The sequence below is a fragment of the Fomitopsis serialis genome (assembly GCF_022376445.1).
Source record: "Fomitopsis serialis strain Sig1Antser10 chromosome Unknown B0H18scaffold_85, whole genome shotgun sequence".
Lineage (NCBI taxonomy): Eukaryota > Fungi > Basidiomycota > Agaricomycetes > Polyporales > Fomitopsidaceae > Fomitopsis > Fomitopsis serialis.
Genome location: NW_025955045.1, coordinates 140,261 through 155,755, shown reverse-complemented (window position 1 = coordinate 155,755; position 15,495 = coordinate 140,261). Strand labels below are relative to the sequence as shown.

At 57.0% G+C, this 15,495-nt stretch overlaps 5 protein-coding genes and 1 non-coding gene across 6 annotated transcripts; 5 read left to right on the top strand and 1 right to left on the bottom strand.

Moving 5' to 3' along the window:
- Positions 1–625: 625 nt before the first annotated feature.
- B0H18DRAFT_882571 (uncharacterized protein) lies at positions 626–1,207 on the top strand (the record flags this gene model as incomplete). Its single annotated transcript, XM_048040916.1, has 3 exons — positions 626–733; positions 805–881; positions 937–1,207. The coding sequence occupies 3 exons, from the start codon at positions 626–628 to the stop codon at positions 1,205–1,207; spliced, it is 456 nt and encodes a 151-aa protein (XP_047889144.1).
- A 1,548-nt stretch (positions 1,208–2,755) lies between these two features.
- B0H18DRAFT_t129 lies at positions 2,756–2,881 on the top strand. Its single transcript has one exon. It is a non-coding gene; the product is annotated as a tRNA-Leu (tRNA).
- Positions 2,882–3,054: 173 nt separating this feature from the next.
- On the top strand, positions 3,055–5,739 carry B0H18DRAFT_882498 (uncharacterized protein; the record flags this gene model as incomplete). Its single annotated transcript, XM_048040911.1, has 3 exons — positions 3,055–3,182; positions 3,237–3,373; positions 3,425–5,739. The coding sequence occupies 3 exons, from the start codon at positions 3,055–3,057 to the stop codon at positions 5,737–5,739; spliced, it is 2,580 nt and encodes an 859-aa protein (XP_047889143.1).
- A 284-nt stretch (positions 5,740–6,023) lies between these two features.
- On the bottom strand, positions 6,024–7,176 carry B0H18DRAFT_1122884 (uncharacterized protein; the record flags this gene model as incomplete). Its single annotated transcript, XM_048034600.1, has 6 exons — positions 6,024–6,116; positions 6,174–6,241; positions 6,277–6,461; positions 6,522–6,610; positions 6,684–6,842; positions 6,898–7,176. The coding sequence occupies 6 exons, from the start codon at positions 7,174–7,176 to the stop codon at positions 6,024–6,026; spliced, it is 873 nt and encodes a 290-aa protein (XP_047889142.1).
- A 1,779-nt stretch (positions 7,177–8,955) lies between these two features.
- On the top strand, positions 8,956–12,088 carry B0H18DRAFT_912635 (uncharacterized protein; the record flags this gene model as incomplete). Its single annotated transcript, XM_048041563.1, has 8 exons — positions 8,956–9,224; positions 9,309–9,705; positions 9,764–9,996; positions 10,052–10,301; positions 10,349–10,503; positions 10,556–10,661; positions 10,717–11,124; positions 11,183–12,088. Coding segments are annotated over exons 1-8 (2,643 nt in total), but the record flags the coding sequence as incomplete, so codon positions are not given.
- Positions 12,089–12,592: 504 nt separating this feature from the next.
- B0H18DRAFT_957804 (uncharacterized protein) lies at positions 12,593–14,011 on the top strand (the record flags this gene model as incomplete). Its single annotated transcript, XM_048042624.1, has 7 exons — positions 12,593–12,840; positions 12,899–13,007; positions 13,068–13,243; positions 13,300–13,438; positions 13,501–13,641; positions 13,739–13,872; positions 13,927–14,011. 7 exons carry the CDS (start codon positions 12,593–12,595, stop codon positions 14,009–14,011), a joined length of 1,032 nt encoding a protein of 343 aa, XP_047889140.1.
- Between the last annotated feature and the right edge of the window lie 1,484 nt (positions 14,012–15,495).

The following is a 15,495-nucleotide window of genomic DNA, read 5'->3' as shown; positions in this document are numbered from 1 at the left end:
AAGCTTGCCTGTTGTGGAGGGGAGCCCCGTCAAGGGCGGCGTTGAGCCCGAGAACGGTGTCGGAGAGGAGAAGGAGGAGGCGGTGAATGAGGAGGGCGCGTCGATCATCGCGCGGGCGGTCGAGCGAGAACGAGCGGACGCGGTCCGGTCCGTATGTGCTAATCCTGCGGGGTCGCTAGCTGAGTCGATTGTCGGCGAGGAAGAGGTAGTCGTGGACGCGTCGATGCCCCCTCCGCCGCTGCCGCACAAGGCGAGTACAGGAGACCCTTCACCGGGCGCTGCGAACGTACCGACGAGTGTCAAGCGCGACCCCTCCCGGCGCGCCTCCATCGCCCTCAAGCTCTTCCGCGAGTCACGCTCACAACCCCAGTCTGCCCAGCCCTCCCCACGTACGCCCGTTCCCTCGTCGTCGACCGACCCGCAAGCTGGGCCCTCGACGGACTCGCCCGCCCTCGCAAAGCGGCACGCGCCGCCGTCGGCTTTCCACCACTTCAACCTCCGCCAACGGCCGGAGCCGCGCAGCGCGCCGAGCGTGCTGCGGCGGTCTGGCTCGGGAGCGCACGTCTCCGGGCGGAAGGAGAAGGAAGCCGGCGAGGGGAAGGGGAAGGGGAAGGACGAGGGAGGGATGCGCGGCGTGCTGAGGGAGTGCACGGTGTTCGTGGACGTGCGGACGGACGACGGGGACGACGCGGGGGGCTTGTTCGTGGACATGTTGGCGGACATGGGGGCGAAGGTGAGTCGCGTGCGCGGCGGGCTCCGCGGAGGCGGCGGGTCGACGGTGGACGGGTGCTGATGTTGTGGAAGGTCTTGACGCGCGTCGGGCAGACGTGCACGCATGTCGTCTTCAAGAACGGGCTGCTGAGCACGCTCACGCGTTACCGGTGCGAGTTGTTCGGGTACACAATTGCGCGCCGCTTCTCACATACTGCGTGCTAGGTTGCTGAAGGACCCACGCCCCCTGGTCGTTGGCATCGCGTGGGTCGTCGAGTGCGCGGAACAATGCACGCGCGTCGACGAGAGCAGGTTCTTGATCAGCCTCGACGGGGTCAACGTTGCCGGCACACAGAAGGTGCGCCTCATCGCTGCCAACGGCGTGGCATCCTTTGATGACCGATGCATTGTTCCTGTCCCTCTAGCGGCGACGATCCATGCTCCCTCGACAGTTCCACTCGCTGCAGTCCGCGGAGGCGGACGCAGCTTCGCCTGACAGTGCCAGCCCGAACTTGGCCTTCGTGCCCCGCGTTACTAGCCCGACGATGGCGGCGGATGGTCAGCGGTCCTCCTCGCGTAAGCACGTTTCGAGTCGTCTGCCGGTGTTCGATGCTGAAAGTCAATTCCGCTAGCTTCCGTCGTAGATACGGACGAGGCGAATCGTAGCGGCTCGAGCCTGAGCATGCACCCCCTGGAGAAGGCGCGGAGTCGGCGTCTGCATGGGTCGTGAGCTTGGATGAATGATGATGATGATGATGATGATGATGACGGTACCGGTCGTGGAGACTTTTGCAGATGTATACTAACCTACACGTTTTCTGGCATGCACGTAAGCTTATAGGCGTATTACTATTGAACACGGCGCGGGATTGCGCGGGGTTTTCGTTTACGGCCATGAATGATTCTTTGTTTCGAAGCCGCGCAAGGGTACGTTGACCAGGTAATGATTGTGGTTTGGTACAGGTGCTGTTATGGAGTTCCCTGCAAGTCGTTGAAAGCGTCGCCACATGTGCGCATTTTATTGGTCTTTTTTCTGCCTTCCTTCGCTCTCAAAGCTTCGCGCGCACGCACCACGCGTCCGTCTATCCACGCGTCCGTCTCTGCGCGTTTGTTGCTCTCTCGCGCACGAGCTGCCAAACTCGTACTGGGCGTTCAATATTTCAATGCCGGAAGGGGAGTCAACGGACGTCCAACGCCCCAGACGGGCGCTCACTCTCCCTTGTTACAACACTTTCCTGTTATGGTAACATGCCTTCCTTCTCTGTCAATACATTGCTCTCTTTTCAACTATCACGTCACGTCTCTCATCCGCCCCCTCCTTCACTCGTCACAGTTTTCGAATGTCGCTGCTCTTCTACGTCTCCTTCTGCCAATGTTAGTATTAAATGTCTCTCTTGGTCACGGTGTTCCCACGCGCTGTATGTACTTATACCATGCATGGATGCCATTCTCCCCATCTCCCCATCTCCCCATCTCCCGCCAGCCCGCCGCTCGCCCATCTGTATTCAAGTATTCCTCGCACTGGCAATTCAAGTCGACGTGTCGTCTTCGCATCATTGGGCGACGTCGCGTCATCATGATTAGTACTATATCGGGTCGGGATCTCGGCCGGGCACCCTAGTCGGGCACCCCATGCATTGCTCAAGAACGGCTAGGGATTTTCGGACAAAAGGTATGTCGCTGTGTTCGTTTCAATTGCAGCTATCGACTGGTATAACTACTACAAGAACCGGACAGGGATTTCGCTGCTTAGGCTCGACTGACCGAGTTCCCTGACCTGGCCGAGATCCGGGACCGATATAGTAAGTCATATGCTAGTCTGTCTTCACTGTGACTTACTCTGCCGCACTCGCAGAGCCCTACTCATCCGCCGTCCTCTCATCCTTTGAGCTGGAGCGCGTCAACCGATCGACTTCTGACTAGGTACCTGCGCAAGTAGGTCTGCGTGTTGAGGTTTGTGTTTCCTCGACGTATCACGCTTTTCTCGTTCATAGGCAGAGGTGGCACAGATCTCTGACAAATACCCTAAAAGAAAATCATGTAAGGCAAGATGGCCGAGCGGTCTAAGGCGCTGGAATCAGGTGTTTTGTCCGCAAATTGGATCAATCCAGAGGGAGAGCGTAGCACTGTGCACGGAACAAGGGCGCGAGTTCGAATCTCGCTCTTGTCATGTCCCCGTAACTTCGCATTTTTCTTGTTTTTGTACATACTGACTCGGACTGAGGATCTGCGTCTGTGTGAAGCCGCCGTCGACACGCCGCTTGTCCTCCACCACCTGCTCTCACCCATTCTCACCCATCGCCGCTCTTTGACCTCGTATGCGAACCAGTCACACCGACAACTATGGGCATCCACGGCCTCACAACATATCTGCGCGAGAGCAGGTCAGCGCTCGCCCATACTATTAGCTTCCCCAAGCAGCCCGGCCACCAGCCTCCAAAATCCACCACCATAGTTATTGATGGTTGGTCGTGAGTCTCCCGCTTGACCATTCACGCTGGTCCATCACCCATTCATACCTCTAGGTTCATCTTCGAGCTCGCTAGCTTGGCTGGGCTTCATTACATCTACGGCGGCGAGTATGAGGCGTTCTCCCGGCTGATCACGCAGGTCGTCACCGCCTGGAGGGCCGTCGGGCTGCATGTCTGCTTCGTGTTCGACGGTGAGCTCTCAGCATCCCCATAATCACCACACCTGAGCACGTCTCACACAGGTGTGTACCCTGCCCTCAAGTTTCCCACTCTCGTGTCTCGCGCAACGCAGACGACCATCCAAGTCGGCCTCCTCTTCTTCCGCACTTCCGCACAGGCCCGCTCGACCCCGCGCTTCCTCCGCGAAAACTCGCTTCTCCCGCCGCTCTCCTTCACCGTCTGCGTCCAGACGCTGCGCGATCTCGTCTCCTCGTCCGCAGCGCGGGTCGAGCCTCCCTGGCTCGAGGTCCACTTTGCAGACGAGGAAGGAGACCCGTACGCCGTCGCCCTCGCCGCGCGCCTGAACGCCTACGTCGTCGGGCGAGACTCGGACTTCGTCGTCCTCAACGCGGACGGCTACCAGGGGTACATCCCCCTCGATGAAATGATTTGGCTCGCGGAATCTGCGTCTGCCGCGGCCTCGGACGCGGGGAGCGTCCTGAGCTCCACGGACGGCGACGATGACGTCGACCCGAACGGCTTCAAGACCGTGCGCAAGTCCAAGACCCGCAAACGCGAGGCGGAGAACCCGCTCGTTGGGCGCGGCATTATCCCTCCCGCAGGTGACACCACCCTCGCGCTTGTCTGCAACGTCTACTCCCCAACCGCGCTCGCGACCACTCTCCAGCTCCCCGTCTCGCTCCTCCCCCTCCTCGGCGCGCTCGTCGGGAACGACTTTACTGGCGGCGTCGACGGCGCCCCCCGCCACGCACTGCATGCCCTCTTCTTCGAGCGGCAGCTCACCCTCCCGCAACGCATCACCCGTGTCGCGGGCACGCTCCGCTCCCTCCTGGACCCGGACCAGAAACGCAAGCGCAAGCGGCCGATCGGGAGCGTCATGGAGCTCATCGACGCCGCGGTGCATGCGCTTCTCCTCCGCCCGCCCGACACGATGGGCTCGGGCGAGCTTGACGCGATCGTCGAGCGCATCGTCGAGGCGACGCTTCAGTACGCCATCCCGCGTAGCGACGAGAATGGATTGGGGCCAGGACCGAACCGGGCGTGTCCGTGTCCACTGCACGGCGCCGGGACGTGTCGGCTCGTCGATTTCCTCTCCCCGCCTCGGGCGGTGGCGGACGAGCGGCCAGAGCCACCGATCAACACCGACCGCGCGCGCGTCGGCGAGCTGTACGTGGGCGCATACCGCCGCGGTGAGCTCTCCCCGCGCGCGCTCGACGTGCTGAGCACCGGGACGGCCTGGCCGCGGATCGCACTCGAGGATCCCGACAAGGAGAGCGTGTCAAAGAGCGTCGCACGTGCGATCCGTCAGTGGGGCTATGCCGTACTCGATGCGGGCGTCGGGCTGCCTGCGCCCCTAGCGGAGAACGATCAGGCGAAGGAGAACGGTGCGGTAGACTCGGACGACGAGCTCGTGGACGTGGTGGAGGAGAACTCGGACGACGAGGACCCGCTGTCTCCGCTCCGGGATGCACTCGAGCGGCTGGATAACCCTGCGGCTGACTCTGCGCGCGCGTCCGCTCTGTCCCCACCCACGCCGCTGCGCCCGAAGGTCGTCACGGAGTACGTGCGCCGCGGTACGCGCCTCGCGCCTGAAGAGATCACTGTGCCGCTCTTCAGCGATCTCCTGGAGGAGTTTTCCATTGCTGCTCCGGAGAGCCAGCAGGAGCCGGGGAGGCCCCTGCCCGTGCAGCTCTGGCCGGAGGATCTCCGCCTTACGTTCCTCCTGCGCGCCCTCGGCTCGGACACTCTTGGTGTTCGTACTTTACACGGTGCACGGCTCGTCGCCGTCCTCGCGGTGCGCTGGGTCGTCGCGCGGATGCACGCCCGTGCGGATGCAAACCCCACACAGAAGGAGAAGCAAAGCGAGCGATGGACCCGCGAGGAGGTCCGTGCGTTCCTCTCTGCGTTCTCATGGCCGCGCGCGAACGGAAAGGCGAGAGCATCTGAGCCGGACGACGTCCCCGGAGAGAGCGACGAGCCTGAGCCTGAGCCTGTCCCCATCGAAGAGCGGAACATCCAGCTCGTCACCCAGGTGAGCCTCGCGGGCGACGCGGTCGAGCACTTCGCGCAGCTCCTCCTGCTCAGTGACCTTGCACCGAACCCCATGCTCTATTTCTCCGGGCTGCGGTTCCACACCGCGTTGACGCTCCAGCCGAACACCGTCACTGGCACCTCGGACGATGATGAGATCTTGAGTATTTGTCTCGAGGGTCTGGAGTCCGCTCTCATGACAAAACCGACTAAGGCGAAGAAAAAACGTAAAGCAGGCGCGGGAGGCGAGGCTCCATCCACGGCGCCGCCGCTGCAACAGGGCCAGCGGCGCGGTCGCGCGCAGGCGGGGAACATGTACGATGTGTTGGCGGCGATGAGTGCGTGAAGGTATTTATTGATAATCTTGATGTAGCGATACCAATGTAAGGTGTATGATGTGTCGGACTGGTTGGGGTACAGTTCGCTGTGCTGTGTTACTTGCTATTGATGCTGTGTACGACTATGTATTTCCAAAGCAAAGTCAGTATCTTCTATCTCAGGGGCTGATGTGGATCCTAAGGCACGGTGCGAGTCGAACAAGCGGGTGATATTGTTACATCTTACATGATACATAATACATGGACTTGAACTTCGTGCGTAAGGGCAGTCGTGACATAGTTACTCCCAGCTTTAGAACGGCCACCCGGGGCGCCTGGTCACTACGGGGCTCTTTAGAAAGGTCTCACCGCTTTCTGCGGACGTAGACAATGCGAGCAATCCGATCTAGAACACCGTTAGCGGTCAACGATGCCCTCCAAAGGCGAGTACAAAGCAGCCTACCCCGATGAACTCCATGAACCGGTTCAGGTTCTCCTCGCGTACGGCCCCGCCCGGCGAGAGCGGGCTCGCTGCCGCTGCGTCGGTGCATTCCTCTATGCCGTACGCTTGTAGGAGCGAGAGGAGCTCTTGGTGGTGAGCTTGAAGAGGCCGTTGAAACGCGAAGGGAAGAAAGCGGGGCACTTGGGAAGCTCGAGCACTCCTGCGGCGAGCGGCGGTAGGAGGTAGTGGAGCTGCTCGTCGCCGGCGTGCGAGGGTGAGTGCAGCAACGAGTTCCTTCTCTTAGCGTCACTGGAGAGCGGACATACCGCACTGAGCAGAGATGATAGCGATGTAGATGTATGAACTTACGAATTGTGCAGCTGGATCTTGACCTGGAGGATGCGCCGCTTGTACTCGTTGACCTCGTTTTTGAGCTCGTTCGGGATCTGGACGTTGAGCTGCAAACGGCTTCATCGGCATGTTCGTTGGCATGCACGGTGTACGTTACCTGGTGGTCGACTCGCCGGGGACCTCCTTGCGCACGATCTCCGCCACGATGCCGTTCACTCTGGCGTTCAGCCACTTCTCGCGCTGCTCCTTCACGTTCGCGGCGAGGGCCTCCTGGAGCTCCTTCATGCGATCGTCTTGCTTCTTCTGTCTCTCCTTGAGCTGCTCGCCGGTCTGGTGGATCTGCGCCCCGGTACTGTCATGCGCGTTCAGCCCACACCGATACGTAACGACCTACCTCTCGCGCAGCTTCGATCCGAGGGCACAAGGACGCGACGCTCACGGTCTGCTTACCGAGCGAGTCGAACGTGCTCCCGAGCGTCGTGAGCGTGAGTTTCATCGTCGACAGCAGCTCGTTGACCGCCTGGAGCTCGGGATTCTGGCCAGCCTGTCCATCCGCATTGGGCGAGGTTGGGGAGGACGCAGGGGGGTTCCCTGTGCCCTGGCCACCCTGGCCTCCTTGCGATGTATGGCCGTTGCGTTGGTTGTCGCCCATGTTCTGCGAGGTGTTCTGCATAGATGAGCCTTGAGGATGGAGATGGCCTTCCGTCCATGCCTGCACATATAAGCTCGAGGGTATCTTCTATTCACGGCAGGCTCCGTGGACACGGCGCATCCTCGAGGACTGTGAGAAGCCTTCTCGACGTGACATGGGACCGAGCGAACGTGATTTCGTACCACAGAGTTTCCGTCTTCGTGGACGGCGCGAGCGTTCCCTGCAACGTGTTCGCTGCGAGGACTATGCTCGAGATAAGATCAGTCTGAGGAAGCATGCGATTTCGAATCGTCGGTGTGCCCTTCTGCTTTACGACACGCCGAGGCCCTGAAGAGACGCAGTGGATGCGAATATCGCTGATCAGGCTACGACCACTGGCAGGAACACCTTAGGGATGGATAACGTACCGTCGTTGACAGAACAAGGGGTTCATGCTATGGGTATCTGTCATATCATACTGACAATTCGCGCAGTGCGTACGGCATAGTAGCCTCGATGCACATCAGGGAATCCCCTTCAGAACGGTAAGCAATTACAGCGTTTGTGAAGTGGCGCAATCTTCCGACCAATTGCAAGCGCACGTAAGCCGCATGTGATCGCGATGCAAGATTGCGCGGCCCCGCTATCTGTTTTCTTCTTGACAAACCTCTTCTACGCATACCACAAGATTCGACCCGCTTATATCCTACATACAAGATGTCTAGAATGTCCTGCACTGAATACAAGAGCGTTCATCCTGCATGGTCTTGTTTGTTCGCGGCCACGGGCACCGCCCCTCCACGGCTTGAGTCACTATCAGTTCAACTTGAACTTCGAGCTCGACCACGACTCGGACGGACTCGAACTCATCCCTCTCGCTCAGTCACCCACTAACTGTATCCATTCGCTAACGACATTCATTTCCATTTCCCAGCACAGCAGACCCTGTCTTCGCGACTAGGAGTGGTGCTACACCGCCTGGTTCAACACTACCACTCGGATGCCTACCTGTCCAGGTTGTGCGAGTCCGTTCAAGGATGAGCGGGTCCTCACGAAGCACAAGAAGAAGTGCCAAGCTGTCGTTGATCAAGCACGCATCGCTTGGGAGATTGAGCAGAGCCGCGAGAGAGCCGCGAAGCGACGACGAGTAGACGGCAATGCGGGCGCGAATCCCAACGCCATGGTACGTGGTATTTGCCTGTTACTTACACTGTCTGTATGCTGATGCAGCCACTGGTAGTCTGTTCCGGTTCCCGGATCTTCTCAGGTCCCGATGCCCAATGTACCTTTGCCAGACGAGATCAGGGAAGATTATCCTGTTTTTGCATCATATGTAAGTTTATTATTGATCCTGCGTCTCGAGGGCCCACTAATGCGCAATGACAGGACTTTACAACGACAGCTGGGGCAAGCGACAACGCTTCGAGTCTACCTCTGACACCCGTGGGTGACTCGGAACCGGAGAGCAGCGCTGAACCAGCCATGCGCCGATCTACGCGTACCCGGATCATGACACAAAAGGTTCGGGATATGCTTCCCGAATCGTCAGGAACTGGCCTCGAACCCATCGACGAGGAGCCCGTCGATGACCAACCACCTAGCCCTGAAGTGCAGCCAGACCAGGGGCAATCTCGTCCTCGGGTTCGCCTGATCATTGCGGAGAAGTTCCGCACGATCGCGAACCGCTTTGGCCTGTCACGGCTGTACAAGGCCCGCCCGTCGACGGTCCCTGACGAGGAACTTGACGTCTCATCTTGCATGCCCGTGAATGGGCGTCCTCGAGCCTCCAAGTTGCGTCGTGCAGTCAGCGAGATCATCGCTCCTCTCCCCAATCTTAGTGCATGGCGGCTGTATCACCACTTTTGGAGCTATCCGACGCAGACGCGTGCGTCGCGAGCTGCAATGCAAGAGATCCTGTGCCAGCCTGATTTCTCTGGAGCCGACGCCGCAGCTGCAAACTTTGACAAGATCGACGCGATTCTCACGGCCAAGCATCCATGGACTGATGCAGCCGAAGGATGGAGGCAGGCAAGCGTGACGATTGGGATTCCTTCCGGTCATCGCTCCACCGAGGCGTCACGGCGCAGCGAGTACACGGCACGCCAACGCATTCGCCGACATGAACCATTCGAGGATATTCCTGCGGAGCAACCGATCGCAGGAGACCATTTCAGTATTCCTCAATTCTTTTATCAGCCACTTGTCCCCCTCATCAGCAGGGTCTTCGGCGAGTACCACATCTCCCGCGGGTTCCACTACCACCCATTCCATCTGACGTACCTCCCTCCTGATGCCCCGCCGGGTACACTGCCCGAGACCGTCCATGGCGAGCTATACACGTCGCAAGCATGGCTCGATGCCGACGCCGAGCTTCAGAACTCGCCCCGCGTTGAGGGCTGTGACCTGCCCCGGGCGATTGCGGCGATCATGTTATATTCAGATTCGACAAACCTGGCGCAATTCGGGAATGCAAAAGCATGGCCGATCTATGTCCTCTTCGGCAACCAGTCGAAATACGACCGTGCTCGTCCTTCTACCGCTGCCGGGTACCATGTTGCATATCTTCCATCAGTACGTCTACTGTTTAGATGTGCACATTGCACAAGACTTCTCATTACCATCTCTGTAGCTGCCGGACCACATCAAGGATCACATCCGTAAAATACACAGTGGTAAATCCGCTAATGGACCTCTTTTGACGCACTTGCGGCGCGAGCTCTTTCATGCAGCCTGGGCACTCCTGATACATGATCCCGAGTTCCTAGATGCATACAAGAACGGCATTGTTGTCGATTGTTCCGACGGCATCAAGCGACGCCTGTATCCGCGCATATTCACATATTCGGCCGACTATCCAGAAAAGTAAGCACACGGGATCTCGCGGATTATCGCGCTGACGCTCGTTCTATTATGCAAGGGTACTGATAGCAACAATACGTGACAAGGGCTTGTGCCCGTGCCCACGGTGCCTCATCAAGACAGACCAAATAAGTGAGCTCGGGACTGCCGCCGATCGTGCATGTAGGGAGGAAACTGCACGTCAGGATGACACTGTCCGACAAGGAAGGGTTGAGAGGGCATCTGCTCTGATTTACGACCAAGGCTACGTCGTTAACAGTGACCGGGTTGAGAAGGAACTAAAGGAGCAGTCACTCGTACCGACGCAGGTAAGTCTGCACGCGCTTGAGTCGCATCAGTACTGACACATCCATAGAACGCGTTCTCCGACATTGTTCGCAATTTCTTTGTGCTCCTCGTTGTTGATCTCTTGCACGAATTCGAACTTGGAGTCTGGAAAGCGGTGTTCACACACCTTATCCGCATTCTCGAGTCGCAACCTGGTAATCTGGTGGACCGGCTCGACGAGAAGTTGAATCATTGTTTTCCTTGATAACTCATAGGCTAAAGGTAGATCTCACAGTTTCCGACGAGTCCCTGGTTTCGGCACCTTCACAATTCGGAAGTTCGCATCAAATGTGTCGGAAATGAAGAAGCTGGCGGCACGGGACTTCGAGGATATTCTACAAGTAAGTACGGATGTTGTTTCGTATTCAAGCCACTTGCAACACTGACACATGTCAGTGCGCGATTCCGTGTTTCGAAGGTCTTCTGCCCGAACCCCATGACAGCAACATCCGCATGCTGCTCTTCACACTTGCGTATTGGCATAGCCTTGCCAAACTGCGTATGCATACTGATTCATCCTTGGATTTGCTCGATACAGCTACGACTACGCTTGGCGAGGCACTGCGCCAATTCAAGTCTGTGACATGCCCCGCTTTCGCGACTCAGGAGTCATCTGCCGAGTACAGTCGACGAGTCCGCAACCATACACGGCTCGTCAACAAAGGCCTTGCAACCACTGATTCAGCTCCGTCTGGGAAGCGACCGCGCACTCTCAATTTGAACACACCGAAGACACATTTCCTAGGCGATTATGTGGTAAATATTCGTGCGACTGGGACAACTGACTCGGGTTCGACACAGGCTGTGAGTTTCGAGATCCTATTCCTACGGTTACAGTGGTGCTCATGCCGGGTGATGACAGGGTGAATTCAAACATCGCGATATCAAGAGGCGCTACGCCCGCACCAACAAGAAGGAAACCGATGCGCAGATGGTCGCCCAAGATGTCATTTCGTCGAGACTGAACCACATGGCTGACGAGCTTCGCGATGCTGGGGTTGATGTTCCGGGGACGCGTTCGAAGGTGCAGCTTATTGATGATGAGGCTACCGATCCTACCACAGCCCAGCAGCAGCACCACATCGCTGCCGAACAACGAAACACTCTCTATCTCAGTCAGTTGATGGCTGACCACCCTGATGACCCAGCTCTCGTGTCGTTTGTGCATGACCTCAGGGCACATCTCCACGCGCGACTCCTTGCAATGGATCCATCATGGCCGACAAATGCGGGTTTGATCCTCGACCGCAACTGTCTCTTCACCCATGCAACAGCGCGTATCAATTTCACGACTTACGACCTACGCCGAGGTCAGGACATCATTCATGTTGGTACCGACAAGTGCTTCATCATGGCGCACACGCCCGACATCTCCGACGGTTCGCCGTACCCGTGGACTTACGCGCAAGTCCTTGGCATATACCACACTAATGTTCTTCGCCCAGGTACAAACAAGAAGGAGCGCATGGAGCTACTGTGGGTCCGGTGGCTCGAGCGTGATCAATCGTGGCCGAGCTCGGCGAACGATTTTAGACTTCCCCGGGTATCCTTCCTGCCGTCGAGCTCTCCTGACGCCTTCGGCTTCCTAGATCCCGCCAATGTTCTTCGCGCATCACACCTCCTCCCCGCATTCCACCATGGCCTCACATTCTCATTGCTCGGTCCCTCCCTCGCCCGAAATATCTCTGGGGACTGGCGATTCTACTACGTGAATAGGTTTGTGGACAGAGACATTTCCATGCGCTACATAGGCCTCGGAGTAGGCCACCAAGCGTGTCGTGCTCGCACTGTGGACCGGCTCAATGCTGCTATCACTTTCGCAGCTAGTGCAAGTACTAATGCGCCACCATCATCTGCCTCTGCTACTGCCACGCATCCTGTCTCACTAGCGAACAATGAAGGTGTATCCGCGCCGCCTCATGCTTCCGAAGACGATGGCGCCTCGAGCCAGGATGAGTATAGCTCAGATGAAGACCCACTACGGCCCGACTTGGATGGCGAAGGCTCGGACACTAGTGGATTCGAAGACGACCTGTGATATCTACCAGGTACGAAATCATGTGGTGTATATGCCGCATGCCTGATACAACATTAACATTTTGGCTGTAGCATTCTGCCGCCGGATGCACGGCAGTGTCGTCGAGCTTAAAAGCCGTAGATGTCAGCCAACGAACAGTCATTCTCCGCCGTCCCCTCTCTGCCTCTATTTGTCAAGCCAACATCGCAGTCGTTATATCATTCATTCGTTTACTTATCCATTCCCCTCGTAGTTATGTCTCTTACTCCCTCCTCTGAGTCCAACACTGGTGGCGCACTTGCCACCCCTCCTTCTGCCATAGTTGTTCCTCAGTCCCCACCCTCGGCGCCCGTCATGCGAGCCACCAGTGGCATCAGCAAGAAGCTCGAGAAGAAGGGTGCCCAGTTTGCCCTCCAGTATGATTTGTTCCGTTCCGTTCAGGCGATCATCGACGCGGGCCGTGCTCGGGATCCTGACGCTGCAGCGGGTACATACTCATCCTGGTTCGTTTCTTGCTCTGTCATGCATGTATGACACTGGTTGCTGATGACAGTGTGAAAGGGAGCGCAAGCTTCATGCCCTCTACGATAGTCTCCTTGCCATTGCACCTGAACTGGCCGACGAGCTGGCAGTTCGTGGATCTACTGGCTCCACAGAGCTTGCTGAAATGGTATGTCGAATTAGTGCGCTTGATTCAAATCCCCTTACTATCATTATGGCTGAATTGCAGATCGAACGTGGGCGTACCCGCGATCGCAACAATATCGTGAACACTTGCAAAACGGGAATACGTGATTGGATCGAATTCAGCCCCCCTCTCCCGATGGAAAAGCAATATCGTGGCTTCAACTGTGAGTCATCGGGGCATTTCATCTGCCCCGTCGTATACGACTATGGCGACGTGAAGTGAGTACGATGATCATTATATTTATGTCAATTGTTGCTGATATTGTCGTTGTCAGAGTACGCGCCGCGCTCCTCGAATATCATGCGGACTATCCTGCGGGAGCAGAAGACTATCCAGCACTGTTATGGCGGGACAATCGTGCCGACAGGACCGACTTCTTTAAGGGTTTCGGCGAGGGGTGCTTGATTTGCAAGGTGAGTCGACGCAATCGATTTTGATGCCATCGTTGTGACCTCTGAAAACTACGATTAATTAGGCTCTACAGCACATCCTCATTGCACCGTCAGTTGCAAAATCTAGTGATGGTGTTACCTCACACTCGAACCGCAAGGGCCGTGCTCGGATCTACAACCTTCGGACTGTCACGCCGGCAATGATTGCATACGCCGCATCCATGGTAAGCTAATTCTCTCAAGTTGTGGTTGTGACGAAGTTGTTGACTTACGCCGGGCATGCCATCGACTCGACAGGTGCACTTCTCTTTGTCATCGCAGGTTGTGTTCGGCGCGGGATCGGAGGAGGAGCGGGGGAAATTCTGGTATGAAGGGTTCTACAACTCCCTGATCCGGACCATCGAGGACGTCATGCCTGAAGACCGCCGAGCGGCACTTCTCTCATTCCATGCTGCGTACGTCTTCGTCCCGAGCCTTTTTTCAGGGCATTGAACCAACAAAATTAACAGAAGGGTCATATCGGCTACCCAGGAGGTCGAGGCAACGGCACGTCGTGTCAACAGCGTCGCCTACTACATGGCTGCTCAAGCTTAATCGGGCAAAATTACTGATTGTACCCCCGCCTTCATCTATACCCTCCGCTGGACTCGGCTGTGCTGTCGTGACGTCCTTCGAATGTGCTGTGTTCGAACGAACAATACATACCCACTTTTAATGAAATTTGATATCGGTGTATGCCAACGCCTTTAGGTTGACACAAATACTTCGGGCTCGTCGTAAGCAAACAGTAAGCACAGTACATACATCAAGCCATTGCGCAATTGGTACAAGCTTGTAGTGGTTGTAAATCGGTGGCATCTGAGAGGCCAATATATCACGGAGATATGGAGTATCTATAACAGCCCTAGCGCTATAGTCAATTGCACTGTATATAACGATTTTATTGCTTATAATCGCATACAAGCTGCCTCTATACGGATATATACTCGTTGCGAAATCCGTGATGCATGGTGCCGTACTACCAGCTAGCTGGTCTGCGAGACTGTCAATTTAAACATTCCGTGGACGCATGGAAGAGTAGACGACATGTATAGCACATCTGCCGCTCCAGGCTGACCACTCTGTGCCCCGAGGACAGTTGGAATAGGATGCGAGGCAGTAATGGAGACCACAGGAGACATGAACAGGGTGCTTGCTCAGGGCAAGGAGAATGGATGGATTTGACGCTGCACATGCAGTGAGTCGGCGACGACGTGTTCGTCGTCCCATGTGTAGCCGACGAGAGGATGCGAAACTCACGGTACTCACCATCTTCCACCAAGCCGCTCCTCTACTCTCATCCACAACATCCCAATCGTGCCCAGCCCCCGCTCGTTCCTCACAATTGCACAGGTTCATTCACTGAGTGGCAGCAAACAGACCGAACATGATCCTAGGTATTGTTGAACGTCTTGCAGAGCCATGCTGATGATGCTGCCGTCGGTCATGATATCTGCATGACTTACGTTGCGGCTTGCCGTACATGCAGATGGAGTCGAAGCCTGAGCATCGCAATACGTCCTCCTCAGGCCTCAATGCTCGTAGTGGCTTGACGGCTAGAAGAGGTCAGAAAAAGCGATGTTTACCGCACTCCGGACAGGCGATGAAAACTGTAGAATGAAGGTCGCTGCATAGGATGACCCAAGCTCCCAGGTCGGTCAGAGTGCGCAGCCTATAAGTCGGCTCTACGGTGCTGCTGCGTCCATAGGGCAGTGCCGGAACCTCAGTCGACCGCTGCACAGCTATGTTGCTGTGGCGCTGTGGGCGTATCGGACAGGTGTGTCCAAGCGTCGGTCGAGTCACCACTATTCGTCGACACGCAGCATATGCTCACAAGACTGTGGTCCAGCCCGCTTCTGTTCCTGTTGTAACGTGCGTTATGGCCTTCTTGTCCCCGATAGCTGCATAGGCGCCGGCGCTTGCACTGCTTATTGTCAACACTGAAAAGGACTCTTGCGACGCGCTCTCGTTTCAGCACCCTCCTTTCACATCTCCCCTCGACACACGCAATGGGCCGTCTAGACACTGGTCACCCAACC